This window comes from Symsagittifera roscoffensis, chromosome 4 (genome assembly GCF_963678635.1).
Source record: "Symsagittifera roscoffensis chromosome 4, txSymRosc1.1, whole genome shotgun sequence".
In the NCBI taxonomy this organism is placed as follows: Eukaryota; Metazoa; Xenacoelomorpha; order Acoela; family Convolutidae; genus Symsagittifera; species Symsagittifera roscoffensis.
The window spans coordinates 65566314-65587469 of NC_087065.1; the positions used below are offsets into that span (position 1 = coordinate 65566314).

At 35.2% G+C, this 21156-nt stretch overlaps 2 protein-coding genes across 3 annotated transcripts in view; one reads left to right on the top strand and one right to left on the bottom strand.

Moving 5' to 3' along the window:
* LOC134843757 (exportin-T-like) overlaps nt 1-21156 on the top strand; it is a 551312-nt gene that overhangs the window by 376737 nt on the left and 153419 nt on the right. The window lies entirely within an intron of this gene.
* The window catches only part of LOC134843644 (mediator of RNA polymerase II transcription subunit 12-like protein), a 46258-nt gene that overhangs the window by 22363 nt on the left and 2739 nt on the right, over nt 1-21156 (bottom strand). The window contains exons 4-13 of the mRNA XM_063859838.1: nt 19681-19912; nt 19161-19459; nt 18760-18905; nt 11786-11966; nt 11238-11346; nt 10772-10924; nt 8531-9221; nt 8096-8306; nt 7717-7857; nt 4318-4460 (exon numbers count right to left, since the gene is read on the bottom strand). Of these exons, the coding sequence (XP_063715908.1) occupies nt 4318-4460; nt 7717-7857; nt 8096-8306; nt 8531-9221; nt 10772-10924; nt 11238-11346; nt 11786-11966; nt 18760-18905; nt 19161-19459; nt 19681-19912 (2306 nt within the window). The remainder of the gene's footprint in view (nt 1-4317; nt 4461-7716; nt 7858-8095; nt 8307-8530; nt 9222-10771; nt 10925-11237; nt 11347-11785; nt 11967-18759; nt 18906-19160; nt 19460-19680; nt 19913-21156) is intronic.

Below are 21156 nucleotides of genomic sequence, written 5' to 3' on the forward strand. Positions count from 1 at the left end.
CATTTTTTGGGGTGCAAAAAACTTTATTTTCATGAAAGCCTATTTCTACCTCAATAGTTGATTGTATTGATTTGGCAATTTAGGCACTATCCACTCATTCCCCTATTGAAAAAAAACTCTGAAAAACGAAAACAAAATCACCAGAGAGTTTTCGATTGGAAACAAATTCTTTTTTTTTAAAATAAAATAAGAGATATCTAAATTTGTGACAACGAACACTTTTAGAGTATATTATAGTAAGTTTCCGCATTTCCCCTTTCTTTCAGTTTTCGAAGAATATTTTAGCTGATGTAAAGCAATATCAAGATAATTTTTCTCTTTTCCTCAGCCAGCAACCTTGCACCGCATTGGTCCTCCGTTTGTGAAAAAAAACTACGAACTACTGAATTTCTGAATTTTAATTACAATTTGACTTCTCGGTGAGTTGCTTTTTCGAGCTTTACAATTTAAAGCACATCCATTAACCTCCCAGCTATAATATCTTGGTGCGAAGAGCGTAGAAAAACGGGTAACTCAAAAAAACTGCATCATTCGATCATTCTAAGGTTAAAAAAATAAATAAGCATAATAAACGCGTTCTCAAAAGTCATTCGCTTTCAAATCACTGCGCAATTCTTCTCGAAATTGAATAACAACAATTGAAGTTAAATAGATTATTTATCGAAATCTGGTCATTGAATTTTTAAATCATTTGAAAATTAAATTAGAAAAATCAGATATCCACAGTGAATCGTGTGCTAATACTGCTTTCATTCTATTCCATGATACTTTCGCAGCCATTCTGGAACAGTTCGAATCATTAGATAAATCTCAAAAAACACTTCTATTTACTGGTTCATTAATGAAAAAAAATAGCAAAAATCAAAAATAACATGGAAATGTGATAGAAAAACATGGAAAAATGATAGACGCAATATTTAAAAAAGACAAACTTTCTGGAGTGAACAACGAAAAGTGGAGAAATTGATTTAAAAATCAAGAAGTTTTATTTCTTTAATAAATTCAGGCAATGTACCAAAGACCCGAGGCAGAATATTCAAAATTTTGAACAAAATTCGAAAAAATATTCTCAAAGCATGAAAACTCCACTTCAGTTGACTAATAATATGAAAATAACTGACAAAAACACATTGCAAACTGCTTTAAGGAAAATTTTACATCAAAAGCATCGCATCTAAGTAAGATAATTGGGGATAAACCGGAATTTAAAGTCCATGTTTATCTATAAAGCAACTAAGTTTAAAGTTGTAAAAGTTATTGATTTGCTACAACCGAAGCAGTCATCAGGTGGGCGAAATTAGCAACCAAGTCAAAAAAGCATGGCCCCTGCTATTGCTACAAACCTGACATATCTTACCAACCTTTCGTTCACAACCGGTTTTTTCACGGAGCGTCTAAAGTCCGCGAAAATATTGCCCTTATGAGCAAAGATCAAAAACTGATCAAAATACCAGCAGACCTATATAACTACTTAAATGCCTAGCGAAGGTTAAAGACCGTTTATACAGTCATCTTGTTGACATCTGTAAGGTTTTCTATTAAAAAGGTAGAGCAAACTGAAAAAATAACTTTTGAGGAAAACAATATGAAATGTTGCATATTTCACGACCTGGAGAAAGCTTTTGATAAGATAAATCGAGATATTCTTTTGAACACCTAGGAAGCCCTAGGGAAAAAAGGGATTGCCCATGAATGGTTTCGTAGCTAGTTGACTAACAGAAAACAATGTGTTTATACAAATGGTAGTAATTCGAACTGGCTGCGGCAACTCATGGTGCGCCTCAAGGATCTGTCCCAGACCCCTAACGTTCTTTGTGTATGTAAGCGATATGCTAGATAGCGTCGAACATTCGGAAGTAAATCCTTTTTTTACTAAGGATACGAATGTAGCTTGCTAAAGCCAATACGTAAACATATTCAGTAGATATAAACAGAATTTGTCAAGGGTTGACTCCAGCTAAGCTCATTTTGATACAAAAAAGTCTGTTTTTGCAAATTTTTAAACTACATTCAGTGCTTCTAGTATAAATATTTCCCTCAAAAAATGATATTAGACATCAACCATGCTCTAAAAACTTGAGTGTCTATGTTGATTTCAAACTGTCTTTCAGACTCGTGTAAGCTAGACCTAGTGATTTAATAGAAACGAAACTTCAAAAGCACAAGAAAATGTTTTCTTCAAACAAAATACTGACAGTGCTTGAGCTAAAATAGAGGAAAATTATTTGAAAAAAGCAAGGATGCGATAAGTTGCTCCGCTCATCGCATAAGAAACACAAGTATTCTAGAAGAATCTGATTTAGTTTGTACTATATTTTCTTCTTGTAGTGGCCAATAATTTTTTTTGATAATGATCAAAAGTAATAGCTTTTTTTGTATGAATGTATGTCTTGATAAATTTATGAAGTATTACTATATCTATGTAATTTTGAACGAATGTTTTTTTAAGAAAACAATAGTACCAAGAGATGCTGAAAAGTTCAAGTTTCCGAGATCTTGAAAAAAAAAGTTTATCAAAACTTGCAAACTTTATCTATCTTTAAATTAGTGCTTATCTATCTTTAAATTAGTGCTTTATGAACTGCACTTCCATGGCACAAAGCCCGAAAATTTGTTCTGAAAAAGCAATAAAAATATGCGCTGTGAAACTGTGTAGCTTAGCAAAAATCGTAAGCACAGATAGGAAGCTTCGCTTTGCAAATACTAGCCAGAACACGAAAAAAAAACACATTAATAAAGTCAAGTTGGAACAAAGAAACAAGCCTGAAAAATAGCAAAATTTTACTGCGAACTAGAATCGAACCTGCAACCATGAGATTTGAGCCTCAGGCACTGCCCTTTCGGTCACGTATGCTTAACAATCGACAAACACAAGTCTCAAATAAAGCAGCTACATACGCTAACAAATTGCCATGCCGATCAGCAAAAGTGGCATCAAATACATATAGACTCAATTAGGCCAGTAAAAATTTGGAATATATTAATCTGAAGGCATCCACATCTTTGAAGCTAACAAACTCAAAAAGCATAAAGCTACATTCTGTATAAATTATGCATTTCAAAAAATTGCGACACACAATTTTTTTTTGAAATGCAGCGTTTTTAGAAATGCAGCAATGTTTCGGTTCATTTGATGAGACTGTCTCAACTTATTACTTGTGGACTGTCAAAGCACATGCTATTAAAAAGCCGTAAAGGTGCCACCAAAAGTTACACCAATTTTCGCGTACTATTGCACTACTATTTAACTTTAAAAAAGAAAAAAAAAACTAAATCGCAAAAAAAATCGAAATTTAAAGATTCATGATTCAAAGTTAAAAATTTGTTCATTCATATTTCTTTGCTAAATTATATATACTGAAGCATATTTGTTTTTGTTTGCAAATTTAGAAAAATTAATTCTTCTCAACTTGCGAAATCAGAGCGATAAGAATTTATTTGTTCGTTCATGTTAGGTAATGAATTCGATTCTAAACGAGCTGTTTTACGCTACTCTGATACTTTATTCACATGCAACCATAATTTTTTCACCAGAACTAAGGGTTCTTTGAAGCTGATATGGATTTCTTCTAAGCGATGCTCCAATGGTTCGAGTTAAACATCATAAGTACAAGGAAAATTGTCTAGGATAAGTTGGAAGGTAGGGTAGTGGCATAGAATAACATGGTATCGAGTAGAATTAATTAGGCTGAATCATGTAACTATTTCAAGTATCTGGGTTGAAAACTAAATTATTATACAGAGGCGAAGTTGTACTTCGCGTACACAGGCAAAAATATGACCGATAACGCAAAACGAAAAACTGAATGAGTATAACTTTGAGTCTACAAAATTTTGTGTCTACAAACTAAGTGTCTATATGAATTCTACGCGATGCAAGCCAATTATGACGCATTAGCAGTACCAGTCAATTTAAAAAAAGAAATCTACCAACTAACATGCCTCAATTTATAGAGCGGACGCAATTTAACTAGTATACGAAAAAGTTCATTAAAAACAACCGATCCTGCCCAGGTTCGAACCCTTTTATTTTGTTGCTGGTATCCTTACCTACGTCTATACACTACAGATCCATGATACCTTGAAGCTAAAGTGCTATTTGTAATATACTAGTCTGTGTTTATATCCTTAGCATTGTCAGTACTTCATAGCTGGTTATTGATCAAAATGAACAATTTCAAAATGAACACATTTTGTCGCATCAATATTTGCATCGCAGATATTTTGCATTGGGTCGGAAAAAGAGAGTTCATACTATAACACAAGCTTAGCTTGTGTAATGATCATCTGATCTAATTCGAATTCTAGTACTTCTACCTTTCGAACACAGTGTTGGACATTTCATCGTTGATGAGCATGTAGGGTATGAATGTCTCGATGGCAGATACTGCAGTCATGAGCAGACTGGATATGTAGTCCGTGGGCAGCACAGCCACCATACTCGGAAACGAGGTCAACATCTGCACAAACATTCAATCATAATTTTTATTGTGAAACAGGACATTCAGCAAAATGTACATCGCAAAGGTGCCCTAGAAAGTTTGTTCAACGTCGGTCGACCGAAGAGGGTTGTGAAAACACCCCTGATTGTATATAAATAATTTCTATTTTGTCAAATTCTTATAGCTCTCCAACTCTGAATTATGTATTTGTAGTGTTCTCATTGTCATTGGCAATTTATTGTCGTTGTAAAAGCTTTCAATTGGTGTTTTTAGGGTCTCGGACAAAATACTCCCGGATGAAATTTCCCAAGACAAAATCCCCCGTAGGATAAAATCCACCTACAAAAAAAACCAATATTTTAATTCAGTAACCTGGAATCAAGTTGTATACATGATTTGATTTTAGTTTTCTATTGATTCCATTTTGAAACGAACTCCAATTGAACATGCATCGCCATTTTAACGTGACTTTTCAAAAATTTTAAGACTCCATCTTTCAGTTGACTTTCTATAAAAATGAGCAAAGGTTAATAAGTCAATCAGTAAAAAAATGAATGGAAAAAATGTTAATCTCTGCAGCAAGAGTTCGAATCCCAAAAATGACATTTTGTACTATCGATAAAAAGGGTTGAATTTATCCCCCAGGAATCAAAAATCCTGCTCTTCCAATAAGGCGGGGTTGCGGATATTTGTGAAAGGAGGTCCCCGATTCCTAAAAAGCCACCCTTTTTATTGCGTCAAAACGTCAGACCTCTAGGACCACGGAGTGTTGATTTTGGGGGTAGCAAAAACGTTAAACCCAACTTAACATTCATTTATGCTGCCTGATAAACAAACAAATCAACACCAAACGTAGTCCCAGCAAACCGATTAACTTAACAGGTGAGATACCAATTTGATTTACTCCCCTATTAGCATAAGTTTGCCTCTTGACGCAAAAATTTGTTCAGTTTGTGAAACACGTGCAACTACCGACTCATTCAAAATAATTAACCTGCAAAATAACCAAATCAAAATTGTGTTGAGTACTGAAACGGGGCCAGAAACGATTCATAATTAAAGCACTTATTATAAGAAAAGAGAGTTAGTCAATTCCAATCAATGGGAGTACCAGTTGCGATGATCAAAGCAACCGTTTAAAGCAAGCCTATGGACTTCAAAGGGCGAATTCCTCACATCGTCGCCACAGGCGCACACACGCGGACCTAATTATGCTTTAAGCGAAACGTATGCCATGAATGGACAGATCAAATGGACGCATCGGCCTGCACGCACTCATGCACACAGAAGTTGCTGTCAAATTCCCTGGAAAAAGCCACATCAGGATGCTCCTCAAAGGTGCCGGTAGTGATTTGCATCAAACGAAGGATCAGACGCGAAAACCGAATCCAGCCACCAATTCCAACAGGATTTCATTTTGGACTTCCTGTCAAAAAATACATGCAAACCATGAATGGAGAAGATTTTCTCCTTAAGGATGCTACGGTTCCGGGAAACGGTAAGCGATACTTGGTGTTCCCAACCAACAAAAACATCGAAGTCTTCAAATCTTAAGGGAGCTGTCTTAACGACGGAATCTTCAAAAGCTGTCCTGATAAATTCTAACAATTATATACTGTCAACTGCTTCGTAGATGGAACAACTTTTCCATGTTTCTAAGCCCTTCTCCCCGATAAACGACAGGAAACGTATATTGCTTTCTGGTCGAAATTGAAAGCAGATATTGTGCCCCCAATTCTATCATGAACTTTGAAATTGCTTGAATCAATCATGTGGGTTTCAACGTTCAAGACACAGAAAATAACGGTTGTTACTTATCGCAAGCCATTTATAGAACTATACTCGAAATTGCATGCTGTACAGTATCGAGAAGACAAGGATTTCAACCTCGCTATACGTCTTTTAGCTACTCTTGCTTTTACCTCACCTTTGCATGTAGAAGCATGATATAAAAACAAACACTCGAAATTTGTACGTTCCCGTACGACATCAAGAACTAATTTGAGGACACTTTTGTATGCAAAGAAACGCGAAAATCACCCAGACGGAAATCTCGGTTTGACATGGATATAAGGATCGTTCATTTCAGGACCAATGCCGACAAGCCCAGGACAAATAATGCCCTTTAAGAATTTCGCCGTGGCTCTGAACCCACGCTCCAAATGTCCCATCCTGATATATGGAAATTCAAAAAAGCTATTTAGAGGCAGCTGTCACTGCAACGGTTGTTTCTCTAAAATGGAGCTCGGCAAAAAATCACACAAGAAAGGAGGATAATTTTGAGAAGTAAAAATAATTGTATGGTCTGCCACTAAGTACAAATAGTTGGATTATCTCAAAGCCATAGCCGTTAACTTGTCCTTTTAGTTTCTAGACTTTAAATCTATCTATTTCTTTTCTGTAAATTATCTTTCAACATTTAATTTAACTTTTAGTGTCGCATTTTTGTTCAGTTCCAAAGTGAGAAATTCTACAATAAAATTCGGGGATTTGGTCCAATGGGGGATTCATTCCTGGGGGATTTTATCCGTTGACATTTTGTCCTGGGGGATTTAGTCCATCAGCCATTTTTTTACAATGTACAAAACCCAAAATTTGAAATTGGTTATGCCTTTTCTCAAATTGGGTTCAATTTAGGTGAAAATGATGATGACATCGCTTGCGTACAACTTTAGCAGAATTGATATGGTGCAATTTGATTTGCGAAAATTGGATCCAAAATCTTACCCCAAAAACGGATCATCCAAAGTCAATCAAAATTACGTCTAAATTTAGTCAATTAAAATTTCATCGAAACTATCAATTCAATTACTGGCAAAAATATATCAAAGTGAGCCCCTTACCTAGCACAAAAAAAAACTTTTAGAAGGGTATGAGCTCCAACAATCTGTATAAATTATTTATTTTTGTTTTAGAGACAAAAATGTCATTTTCACTATATAAAACACCAATTTTTTCACCTCAAACTTATTGTGCTACATAAAAGGCTCACTTTGAGACCGTTTTGTCAGTAATTGACCCGGTAGTTTTGGCGTAATTTTTGATTGAATAAAAAAATTCAGTTTTGGGTTTAACTTTTTGGCCCTAATTTCGCAAAACAAAATGCAGCATATTAATTCTGCTTAAATCCTGAGTAAGTTTTGTTTTCATCGTTTTTCACCTAAAGTAAACAGAATTTGAGAAAAATGCTATTTAAATTTCAAGTCTGCGTTTCGTCCGGATAATTTAAGTCTGTAGTTTACAGAATGACATGGATCCATAATGAAGAACTAACATTTTCGGCTATATCCAGGACGAGTGACACACACGCAGCACTCTCTGATAGCTGCATGATGAAGTCAATGGCTTTCACAGGCGGCAGCGGAGTGCCACATTCTACACCAAACTCCACTACACAGTCTAGCTGGTAAGACACCTGTCATAATGAAATGAGACCAACTCAAGCAACAACTATGAATGGCACAAAGCAGAGCGAAAACATCTAGTTTTCAATTGCGAGAGTCTGATTAACTTAATTGAAATTTTGCAGATCATCACGAACATAAGCACAAAACGTAGGTTCGAGAAGAACAAAACCACCAATGTCCATTTTTAATGTTTTAGGCATAATTTAAGGTAGTGAAAACACCGGCAACTAGCAGTAAAAATCGTACCTGGTTGAAGCACTGTGCCACAACATTTTGTCGATCGTTGAAACACAGCTTGAGGAATGACTGGCGGATCTCTTTGAAACAATCCTGGTCCAATAAAATTGGCATGCTATTAGCTGGCGATGTAAGAATTGCTGAGAGTTCTCTCATTACTGCGTTTTGAGGCTGAAGAGCTCTTTCGCGGTTCGGTCCAAACCCATAAAGAAGCATCAACCTAAAATCTTCAAGACTGTCTCAGAGCAAGTTCCGAACATTGTAGATAGCGTAAAAAAACTATCAGAAATGTTTACTAATTTGCGAATCTCCACTCCCAAAAATATTTTCTATTAAGATTTTCAGCCCACGCATCAAAATTGCTTTTTTGGCCTAAATTATGGAGGTTTTAGAGTAAACGCAAATAAAATATCAAAAATATAAGCAAAAATTCGATTAGCTGACCTCTGATTTACATCATTGCTATTTTCTCTGCAAACTGGAAAATGAAGTGCGTACAGAAGATGCCTCCTGCTTTTGAAATCCGAAATCAATTCTGACTCAGTTGAACCTGAATTATCTTCGGCCGAAAAATCATCGGAGGAGTCCAACATTTGATACAATGCACCAGTCATCAAGTCTCCTCGTGATATCAGTAGCCTCATATAGTGGTCATGTGAAAAAACCAAGGAGTCTATTAGCTCGTGCATTAACAGAACCAATGCTGCGAAAGTCCTTTCCTCTTCGAACGTATTCGACTCATGACCTGGCGGATTGTTCAATGCTGGCGCAAACTCGTCTAGGAACTTCGTTATATGTTTCTGACATATGTAGGGATATTTGGCACCAGCCGGGTCTTGCGATTCGACCCAAAGTTGGTACTGAGAGAGTAAATTAGCGACAACAGCTGCGCGATGACAACCCGGGCGTTGACAAGATGTTGCCCAATCGCATAGAGTTTTGACAATTAGCCAATCAGAGGCGTCACTGCTTTTGTTTAGGGCTCGAGCAGCGGCGTTTGTACTTGGTGATGGATGCGAGGTCTTCTTGAATATACCCATGAAGAGCGTTTTCATGTTGCAATCGGTTGATGACTGGTGAAAATCGAATATATCCAGTTGCTCAATTATCTCAAGAACACGTTGGATTTCATTCCCTAGTTTAAAAAGTAATTTCTTTTAGTTAAACAGCTAACTTGGCTAGCTTCCTCTGAGGAAATCAAAAAAGTTTATATTATAAAGAAAGCAAATACCTAGGTGTCATTGTAGATGATAAGCTTAAATTTTTTCATCATATACAGAATGTTCAATCAAAACTAGGTCGTCACTGTGGTGTAATATCAAAAATGAGACATTATGTACCAAGATCCATCCTACTGAAATACTATATGTCGAATATCAAGCCAATAATACAATATGGCTTGCTCGTCTACGGCGGCACGAGTTTTTCTTTTTTAAACCCAATTTTGAATATGCAACGAAAAATTGTTCGCATGATCTGCTTCAAAAGGAAATTTGATACCATTACTAAATTCTTTTCTGATAATAAAATACTAACAGTTCATGAGCTATATGTGTACGATTTGATGAAGTTTTGCTTACGATCACTAAATCAAAAACATCCAACTTGTTTTCTCAATTCTTTGTTTACTTTAAAAATTTTTGCCTATAATACGCGAATTTCAGAAGGTCGAACAATTGTTCCACCATTCTGTAAGAAGAAGGTAAAATCATGTTCTTTGACTAATAGGGGTTCAAAGTTATTGAATATTAGGAGTATAAATAAGCTCTTACCTGAAAATATTGGATTGATGTCAAAAAATGAAGAATGCAGTTTCGTCCATAAGTTTAAAGATAATTTCATTTGTGGCAATTACGAGTTGGTGCAAAATATATTTCTTTGATTTTTTTATTTTTAAAAAATGGTACCCGCTGGCTAAATGCTATCAAACAACCATTCTAGGGTTGCGATTCTATGTTGAAAATATGACCCTCCAAATCCTTGTAGTTTTCGAGAAATCGCATTTTGTAGAAAATTTTTTAAAAAAAAAGAAAAAACTTAGATTTTTTTTAAATGGTACCCGCTGGCTAAATGCTATCAAACAACCATTCTAGGTTTGCGATTCTATGCTGAAAATATGACCCTCCAAATCTTTGTAGTTTTCGAGAAATTGCATTTTTTAGAAAATTTTTTAAAAAAATGAAAAAACTTAGATTTTTTTAAATGTTTTCTCATATTCTTAGTTCATCAGCTGGAATAAGAATTGACCGAAATGACAGGACTAGATGTAATAACTATTCCTTAATGAGGGCTTAATTTTAGGGCAAAATAAATTTTTCCCCACAATCCTATTTTTATTCGAATATAAATTTATCTTTATTACTTAGTTGCAATCCTAATTTGTTCAACGGGTAGACGTCAAGTAGGAACATACTGCGCCTTTTGTCTATCCCCTTCATTTTGTTGATTTAATAATTTAAATAAATTGATGCTTGTATTATCAACTATATGGAGAAATAAATTCTTCTTCTTCTTCTAATCACAAACGGATATTGGAGAAGCTAGATAATTGGCATTTTCTTTTGTTTTTTTTTTTTGAATAAAAATTATGAAAAACTCATTTAATTGTTAACTGTCTGTGAGATACAATTCAAATGCTTGTTCAGTTTGGTTAACATTTTTCTTAAAAAGCTCACAAAATCTCACCAAAAGACGACTCCTGGTACTTGGCAGAAGACCATCTCTGTTCTATAGCCATGCTCCTGTTCCGAATTAGTTCCTCCGCATATACTAACTGATCCTTAACGTCCGCACTGATGTCCGGCCCATCTTGCTCAGAGAAGGGAAGTGGGAGATCGCCTGGAAACACAAAAACCATTTATTTTTCAATCGTATTGAAAAAACCCTGAAAGGCTAAAAAGCGGTTTGGCAAATCCTCAAAAACTCACCGATGAACCCCAGTTCTTTTTCAACCTATAGGTCGTCTTTTTTTACAGCTTATGCCGTGCACACTACTACTGTATATAAGTCGAATTTTTCACAGCTTCTACCGTATATGTGACGATGTTTAATACAGTTACCTATTTTAAAAACCTTTCTGATTTAAAAGATTTGTTTTACATAGGAGAGGCAAAAACTTTGGCATTTTCAGGAATTATTCTGTTAAGCCTACTAGGTGACACAGCGAGGTTGTCCAATGGAGAGCCTTCGTCTATCTGTAGAGGTAACTGCTCTGTCCCATCTTCACTCGTTTGAGGCAAAGGCGGAGACAACAACTCCACCTACACACAAAACTTGAACTTGCAACAAGGCTCTAGTTTTGACTGAGAAGATCTCCCTTAATTATTCCTCGGTGAAGATTCAATGGTTAAATAAACACACTCAAATATTGTACCTAAAAACTAATATCCCTTGTATTAGGCAGATTTATTAAAAGAGCCGACGAAAATCAAAATGAGTGAATCAAACATTAGAAAAAACTCGATAAGATATATACCGTGTTAGAACACTACTTTCACTCCTTCTGAACCCATTCTAACACGACCAGTGACAATTTTAAACCACTATTTGCCGCCACTGAGAGATTGTTTTACAAAGCAACATCTATTTTATCTTTCCAACCTTTCGAAGACAAATTTCAGATATTTGGATTCTGTTAACCATTGAATGACCAGAATTTTCATATCTTTTTCAAAAAATCAGAATGAACATGTGGCTGACCTGTGACCTGGGAACAACCCATATGAGAGCGGATGGACAGCAAAGGGTGATGAGATGGAGTGCGCAGGAGAGACTCATCATCATGGCCTTGTGGTGGCCACACTGCAGGTAGTCCTCCCACACATTCCTATGACTCAAGGAGGACATGATGTGCATCTGTTGTTGTTGCAGCCAACGGGCGCTATATACATAAATATGCACCCATTTTTTCGTAAAAAGATCTACAGCTTCACAACTCGAAACACTTCTGGGGTTAAAATTGCCGTACCCTCTATTTAAATTGGACTAGCGTGTAACGCACCTCGGGTGCTTCGAATTTTTAACACCTCACAAAAACCGGATATATTGGAAATAAAATCTGCTTCTTTAACTATGTTCTTTCAAAAAATTTGAGATGAATTATTAAACGTCACATCTCGGAAACTAATAGCAATGGAGCAGTCGCATTTGGACGCAAAATTTGCAACTCCTGAGAGTAGTCTTACTGTACCTAACTAAAGTGTTGTGAATTTCAAATTTTGACTTACTTCAAACTTAAGTTTTCTAGAAAACCTTTTTTTAAAAACCAGAAAAAACGATATATCTCGGAAACTACCCAGGTTTGAGTAGTCATATTTTGAGGCAAGACTGGCAACCCCTGAGAGTACCCTGACAGCCCCCAGCGCAGGGTTAATAATTTCAAATTTTGAAGAAAAAAAATTAAATTCAAGTTTTCTGAAATTTTTTGAAAAACAATAAAAAACGTCATATCTCAAAAAATACCAAGATTTGAGCAGTCGTATTTGGAGGCAAGACTGGCAACCCCTGAAAGTTCCCTGACAGCCCCCAACTACAGGCTGAGGAATTTCAAATTAAAAAACTAGTATAAGTTTTCTGAGAATTTTGTGAAAAAATCAAAAAAAAACGTAATATCTCGAAAACTACAAAGATGCTCAAATCTTTGTAGTTTTTGAGATATTGCATTTTTTGTGATTTTTTCACAAAATTTACAGAAAACTTATGTTATTTTTTTAAAAAAAATGACAACAAAAATGACATCTCGGAAGCTAAGAGCATTTGAGCAGTCACATTCGAACGCAAGATTTGTAATTTGGAACTCCTGAGAGTACCATTACAGTGCCCAACTACAAGGTTGGAAATTTCCATTCTTTTAAATTTTATTAAATCTAATTTTTCTGAATTTTTTTTTTAAATCATAAAACACGCCATAAAACACCTCGAAAACTACAAGGATTTGAGCAGTCATATTTGGAGGCAAGATTCCCAATCCTTGAGAGTACTCTGACAGCACTCAATTACAGGGTTGGGAATTTCAATTGTCGTATCTCGTACACTAAAAGGATTTGGAGGCCAAATTCGCAACCCCTGGACAGCTTGAAAGCATCACACTATTGGGTTGCTACTTGCGAACTTGTTTTGAAAATTCAACTGAAATCGAACTGGAAAATTAAAAAATCTTAAGCATTGCAATATACGATTTAGCTTAAACGTGCAAAAATTCTTTCGTTAAACATGCAAAAGTAATACGTTGAACAAGCTTAATCATGGCGAGATAGTGAAGCCCGCATTTAAATATATAATAGATTGAAGCGCTACGTGTAAAACTCTTAATTCTGATTGGCCTAAAATTCCAACTTTCATTCAAAATCACAAAATAGTTCCCTCTAAATCAATTTGAGGGGGAATTTGTTCACCTCGTCTGCGTTTTCTCTAACATTGCCTCAAGAAAGAATTGAACGAGATCTAGAGTCTCTGTTCCTTAAATAACTAAACGACGTACTTTTAATGATTGTTTTTTCTAAATCATATTTTTCACACAGATTTAAAATTCCACTTTGCAAACAAGCGAGAAAAGTAGCTCTAAAAGGGTCAAAAATTAAAAACGGAAATAATAAAAGTTAAAACTAATGAAAAATATCTTATATTACGCAACTGATGCAAAAGGTTATGGGTATTTTTTAAAATGTCAAAATTGAACATTTACAAAGTCCATAGCTGAATTTTGTTGAAAGTAGGGAGAAAATACTTTTGCAAGAGTATTTTATCTCGTTTGATTGATTTCTTTTTTAGAAATTGGGAAATTGAACGAAGTCCAAAGGTCAAACATTTCTTGAGTCTATACTGGATTCCTCACAAAATTTGCTTATGCAGGTAATATCTTTACATTTTGTTCGTCCGATTGACCCCTTAATATCAGATTTGGCAGAAGAGAAAATTTTGAAAAATCCAAACGAACAAAAATTGTTGAGTCTTACTTTGCTTTTCCACAAAAGTTAGGGCGTAGCCAATACAGAGAGAAATTTCCCAGTGCAAATTCTTTCGATTGAAACCTTACCATTAGATTTGGTAACTTCATTCCCGAGATAAGTCAAAAAACGTCCAAAAATGGTCGAGATTTCGAAAGAAAGATTTTTCTGATTTTAGCATAGCTTTTCTGCAAAAACTAGGACATAGACACTATGCCAAGAAACTTCTCCTGTTTTTTCTACTGATCCCTTTATCTCAGGTTTGGCAGAGTAGTTTTGGCAAACTTCTCCGAAAAACAGACTAAATTTTTGAAAATAATACTCTTTTTCCAAGTGCAAAAACACGCTCTTAAATCTGAACTGTTAATCTCAGATTTGTCATAAAAATTTTCGAGAAAATGAAATAAATCCAAAAAAATGGGTCGAAAACTCCCCCAACTGGAAATTTCGAAAAAATAAAATATCCAGTGTAGTAAAAAGAGACTAGCGGAACTTTCAGGCACACAGTTAACAAGTTTCTCCAATGTAAACACTTTGTTGAAAATCGGTAAGTAATCCTCGAAAAAAGTAGAACAGTTTGCGAAAAGTGTACAAACTGACATAAGCGTCTGAAAAACTAATTATTAAAGCCGAAATCCCATACATTTTCATTAAACCCGTTTTCTATCAATCATGAACCAGCCACCAAAAACCAGATACAAAAATACACAGAAGCGAAGCTGCGCTTCGCACCACTTGCGATACAAAAGAAAATGCCAAAAATCGAAAATAATAAACTTGAATAAATTCAGCTGAAATAATCGTCGGCCAAAAAGAATTAAGAAAAAATTCTAGAAATTATTATAAAAATGAATTACCTATAACAAAAGAAGGATTCGGGCTACACAATCTCCACTCAGTTGATTCTCATAACCAATATACCGAAACGCTCAGAAAAAAGTTTTGGTCAAACACTAGAGATAAAAAATTTCCTTAATGCTAGCCAAAACGTTGCTTGAAAACTAGCAGCTAACGAACCTGCACATCCTACAGGAACAATCGTTTATAAACATCACGAGAAATATTTGCTTTAAACAGATCAAAATGAAAAAAAAACTGAAAAAAGGAATGCTCAAGTTTCAAACAATTTCCGCAAAAAAAAACATTCTTCAAATCTGAACAAATGTAATCAAAATAACCCAATCACAATAAACTCATCAAATATGAATTTGATACGCAAAGTTTAGAGAGATGGAATAAGACAAAAAATGATATGAAAAGACAAAACGCCTGTAAAGGAAAAAAACAAGCACGAGTGCGACACTTGCCATTCATTTTCGTAGACAAACAAGCCAAAATGGCAAAAAAGTTAAGAAATTCATGACTTATATTAAAAAAGTTTTTAGATGAGAACAATACGCTATGCCATCAATTGAATCGCTTTCCAATAATAATTCTCAATCTTTAACCAAATACAAAAATAAAACAAAATCCAAAAACCAGGAAATCATGAACTATAATAAACCCTCTTGAAAATGAAAAAAAACTTAAAAAATCGGCGATAAAAACTATAGAAGTCAAACATCCGGCGAGCAAGCCGACAAAAATTGGGCCGAAGTTTTTAAGCCGACAAAAAAATCAATTTAAATCTAAAAATTCTGTTGGATCCAAAGGAGAGCACACAAATTATGTTTCCCTTGAAACTAATCAAAATTAGCCCACTAAGCTGATACAATATAAGCCGAAATCATTCATTTGCGCCGAAAAAATTTTAAAGCGAAAAAAAAACATTCGAAGTCAAGGTTACTAAAATTACAAACATCAAAAGTAAACACAGAGCAGAGCAGAAGCTTCAATTCGCAGACATTAGCGAGAACACGACAAAAAAGCAGCTTTATAAAAAGCACAAAGAAAACGTAGAAAAAGCCTCGAATTACTAAAAAAAAAAAAATTCGGCTACGTCTGAAATTCGAACCTGCGACCTACAGATTCAGAGTGTCACACCCTAACCACTTAACCACAGAAGTTCAATAGGTAAAAGCCGAACACTAGTCACAAAAAAAGCAGAGAACAGATGCTATGCAATTTCCAATGCTTCAGTAAAATTTCCAAATAAGTGAACACTTTTAATGAACACTTTTATTTGCGAGCTAGGTTAGAAAAAAAGAAGGTTAGTGTAATCAAAACACTATAAAATCAAGAAACTTTATTTGCTGACGCTAGTGTAATCAAAACACTATAAAACCAACTACAATGTTAAAAAAAATTACACAAAAAAAGCAATTCTCTGATGTGGCAACTAAGCCGACAAAACCTATGCAGATTAACAATAAGCCGACAATTTTGAAACGGAATCTTTCACGCTTGAAAAAAAACTAGTCGGTCAGACTCAAAACCAGAACCTTTGTGGTCCCAGGTGTATTTGTTGCCTCCACAACAAGAGTGCTGGAGACGTAAAGAAACTTGAATTCAAAAAGAACTGATTCAAAATTTACCAATTCTAATTTTGAACATTCTGTGAACAAAGTAATTTAAGGGAAAAAAGTCTAGTACCTGATTGCAATACCCTTGCTGATGGCAGAGACTAAGAATGTTATGCATCAAAAGTTGACCAGATTCAAAAAATGCAAAAGTACCACCGAAAAATGAGCACATTTGATTGTGATTGAGGTTGGAAAAACGGTGATACCGTAAAATGACACCACGCTCCGCATGTTCAAAAAGAAACGATCGTCTACATAACAGCAAGGAAATGATTTTAATGAAATTAAATAAAGCGAATAACCATGGATTGACAAGGTATAGGAAAAAGCAACAAAGGCAAATCACTGGAAACATAATAGCCAAAGGAATATTTACTTATTATCATGTAGGCATTACAAAACTAAATCATTTTGTACCAATTCATAGAACTAAATCAATGGAGTACATGATTACAGCGGACCTAGGAGGACCAACAGGGCAAAAGTAAAGCTAAAACATTACCAAATTAACTTATTACACAGAGGCCAAGCTGAGCTTCGCACCACTTGAGATACAAAACACGAGAGCCGCTAAGTCGAAAAAATTGAAAATTTTGAATTAGTTCGATCGATAAGGCAAAGTTTGAACAAAGAGGCGAAGTTTCACTTCCCATCTACAAGCAAAAATACGACCGACAACGCTACTGGGAAAAACTGAATGAGTAAAATTTTGAGTCTACAAAATTTCTTAAGTGAACACGCCAATTATGACGCATAAGCAAAACCAGTCAATTTGAAAAAAAACCAACTAGCATGCCTCATTTTATACAGCAGCCTATGGATAAGTAATAACATGAAAAAACTAAATGTAAAAAAAAACACCAAATGAAATTTTTTTTAAATTTGGATTTTTGTGAAAATCATCCCCCACACGCCATATTAAGTACAAAGTGATAAATTTCGCTCCTAGTAACAAATCAATTATGGCAAAGAAAAACTTCCTCCAACCGATTTGGAGCGATTTCTATGACGGATTAAATCTCCGCTAACGCGTTAATAGCGCGAAAAATATCGCGCGTTAATTGTCCCAAATTGGCAAATTTTAAACCCCCATAACTTTCCAAAAAATGATCACCGGTAAAATATTTTTCAAAATTTAAGCTCAGGACAACAATAAATTTTGAATGATATAAAAAATTACGTCATAAATGGCTTAATAAAAAGTCAAAATTTTTCTGAAAAAAAACACCCCGAGCACAAATATTCCGTTATGAAAGCCGGAACAATAATAGTCTGTGTTAACATCCTTATCATTGGCTGTATTTATTAGCTGGTCTTTTGGTCAAAATGAACACTTTCAAAATTCTATTCACACGTCAAATGAAACAATATGGGGCACTATGCCGATATTATATTGGCCGAAACCTATCAAGTCGAAAAAAAAGAAATTAAAAAAAACAACGCCGAAAAACAGAATTAAGACTTCTTGAGAATTATGAAGTCTCCCTCACCCTCAAAACACATACACAGCTCGTGAGACGACGACGTAAAATGTAGCGACTAATCCAATCTAATATAAGCCAAAACCTATCAAGCCGAAAAAAAAAGAAAAAATACAAAACAATTAATAAGAAGTTATTAAGTACCCCTCACCCTCAAAACACACACTCACACACATTTTTTTCGCCCGTCTAAAGGCGCAATATGCTGCCATTAAACCAATATAATATAGGCCAGAGGATAACGTGAAAACTATGTTTTTCTTGAAACCACTCGAAATTAGGCCACTAAGCCGACATAAAATAGGCTCGAGCCTATTAAGCGGAAAAAAAGACAAAAAATAAAACTTTAACAAATCGAGTAAGAAAAAATCACAACCAACATAAAATTTTAAAAAGGACGGATAATTAAAATAACAAACACAGCCATGCTTGATATTTGCAGCCGACAGAAGTAGGATTTGCAAAGAGAATGAAGAAAAGAGGATTTGCAGAGGTTAGTGAAGGAATCCAGAAGTGAGTCCTTTGGACAAAGTTGCTTACGGGAAAAAAGTCTAGTACCAGATTGCAATACCCTTGCTATCGCAAGGGTAAATATATTTGAAATTGAGTTTATTGTCAATGATTTTTAGGGGCTGCTCGCGTCTGCGATGGTGTTTCTCAGTACACATTATACTTAAGAGTCTAAGTAAATTCTAGGATGATCAGAATGTTATACTTTATATTCTTTTCCTGCTCCCAGGATCATCCTTATTTCCTAACAACGGAATAACTTAGACGCTACTTACTCTGGGTTGAGTGCGGCTGTGTTTGGTGAGAGTGAGGACAATACTGCAGCTTCTAGACTGTTCTCGTACATGAGGGTGAGATTGCGTGTACAGAAGAAGGCCAGACGTCTACTCAAAGGCTCACTCTGCACTATCTCGTCCAAATACTTAAACATCATTTACAATTGAAATTATTTAGAAAACTTCAGCCTAAAGAAATTTCCTCAAAGATTTCAAGATCGAACTTAATGCAAGTTGTTGGCTTAGAATTAAAATTAATTTAATACATTCGAGTTTAACCCATTTCGAAAACAAACTGATTGCCGGTCACAAAGAGATTCTGACATTTTAGTGTACCCTGTAAACTATGAAGAGGCAACCTAAGTTTTCACTCATCGCTTATCGACAACAGCTTAACTTACACCATAAATCAGCGGTATGAAGATCTTGTTGAATGGGTCATCCGGCGGTTTCAGTTCACATTGTATGGCCTGCAGGAGCCACAGCAGGAACTCGTGTTTGTCCAACAATCCCTCTTCAAACATGCATTTCACAAGACGAGTGGTGTAGGTCCAAAATGAGCTCTGCTGGTGGTAGTTTTCATCTCTTTCAAGAAGGTTCACTTTCAGCTCGTGGTCCAGCATCCTCTTGTAGAGATTTGACATGAAAAGACACACAGCATGTGTCCAATCATTGCCGATGTCTGGACCTTGACTGCCGCCTGGAAAAGTTGCCATAAAGGACGTTCTTAAAGTATATCCATAATATGAAAAGTAGCTTTAAGTTGGACGAAACATGAAATGCTCTAACACAAGAAAAGGTTTCAAGAAAAAGAGCACAATTACGAAAACAAAAAAAGATATGATCGGATATTTCCGCAATAAATTAACAACAGTCCAATCCTGTAGTTAAAGAAAATCAAAGCTGACCATATGAACTCGCCTCTCGATTTCTTTTTTGAAATCTCCTCTTTCTGTGATGACTTATGATGTGCATCTAGCTTGATGGTCCAGATAGCTCTGACCATTGGCACCTTGTGCTCAGCCAAAGCGAAGAGGAGCTCTTCTTTCCTTTGGAATGAGGGGATGCGTTTGCCTAGGTGAAACAAGTCTTTGGTGGGCGAGGACAAGTCGTTCATCCAACTGGTGAGCTGGGGCTTCACACGGTAGTGGTACTACATTAAAAAAGCACACACAATATTTGCAGCACACTAATATTTTTGGAAAAATGTTTTTTGAAAATTGTTAATTCTGAACAGATTAATACCGAAGAAAACAAGGATTACCGGAAGCTGGGCAAGTACCACAGACTGCTCCAACCATATTCATACACGGACAAAGCGGATCATTGCACCACATGCGATACAACACAAAAAACAAAGCAAAAAAAATGAAAATGTTGAAAAAAAAACTAGGTGAACCAAAAACTTCCCATCCTTCGATAAAAAATAAATAGGGTCAGCTAAAGCTGAACTTGATTGTTTGATATTTTTGAATGGGTACTTTGAAAAATTAAAAAATTGGTTTTTGCCCAAAAACTCTGTTGTTTCTGTACTAAAAAATTTTGAGAAAATGGAGAAAATGAAAAAATTAAGGAGTCGTTGCTTCTGCGGAAAAAATTCTCGCAAACTGTTCTTTCGATAGAAGCCTTCGTCTCAGATTTGATAGGGCAGTTTTTAAGAAAATTCAAAAGGTTCGAAAGTTCAAAAATCCGCTTTAGCAGAGAAAAATTGCAAAACTGGGCATCTCGATTGAACTCTTAACCTAAGAATTGGCAGGGTAAGTTTCGAGAAAGTAAATAAAAATCCAAAAAACGGTCGAAATTTCAAAACTTTGACTTTTAGAAGGCCATTATTTTTCAAAAGGAAACTGAGCGTAGTCACTTATGCCGGTAGAAATTTAACAAACAGTTGTTTCAATTAAACCTTTGATAACAAATTTGACAGGATAGCTATCAAAAAAGTCAAAAAAATTCAAAAACAGCCAACAAATCAAAAAATTGATTTCGGGGAATCATAGCTTTTAATAAAAAAAAATTGGGCGTAGCCACTTCTTCAGAAGAGCTGCTTATTCACTTACAATTTCAAGGGTCATAACTTTTTCGAAGACTGTAGATATTGGGGTAAAGTAAACAGACAATTGGGGCTTATGCACGCACACAGTGGAGTAGACAGCATTTCCATAGATACCATTTTTTTTTGGAAAATAGGTAGAATATTTTTTAAAAGCGTCATAAAAAAGTCACAAAACAAATGAAAAACCCAATCCCATAAAATTTAATAATACCTGTTTTTTAACCAAGGAATTTCGGATAACGCGCCAAGCAAGAAAATTGAACTTTAAACACAGAGGCGAAGCCGAGTTTCGCGCCACTTCCGATTCAAATATGATTCACTATAAATGAAATCAATTGAGAAGA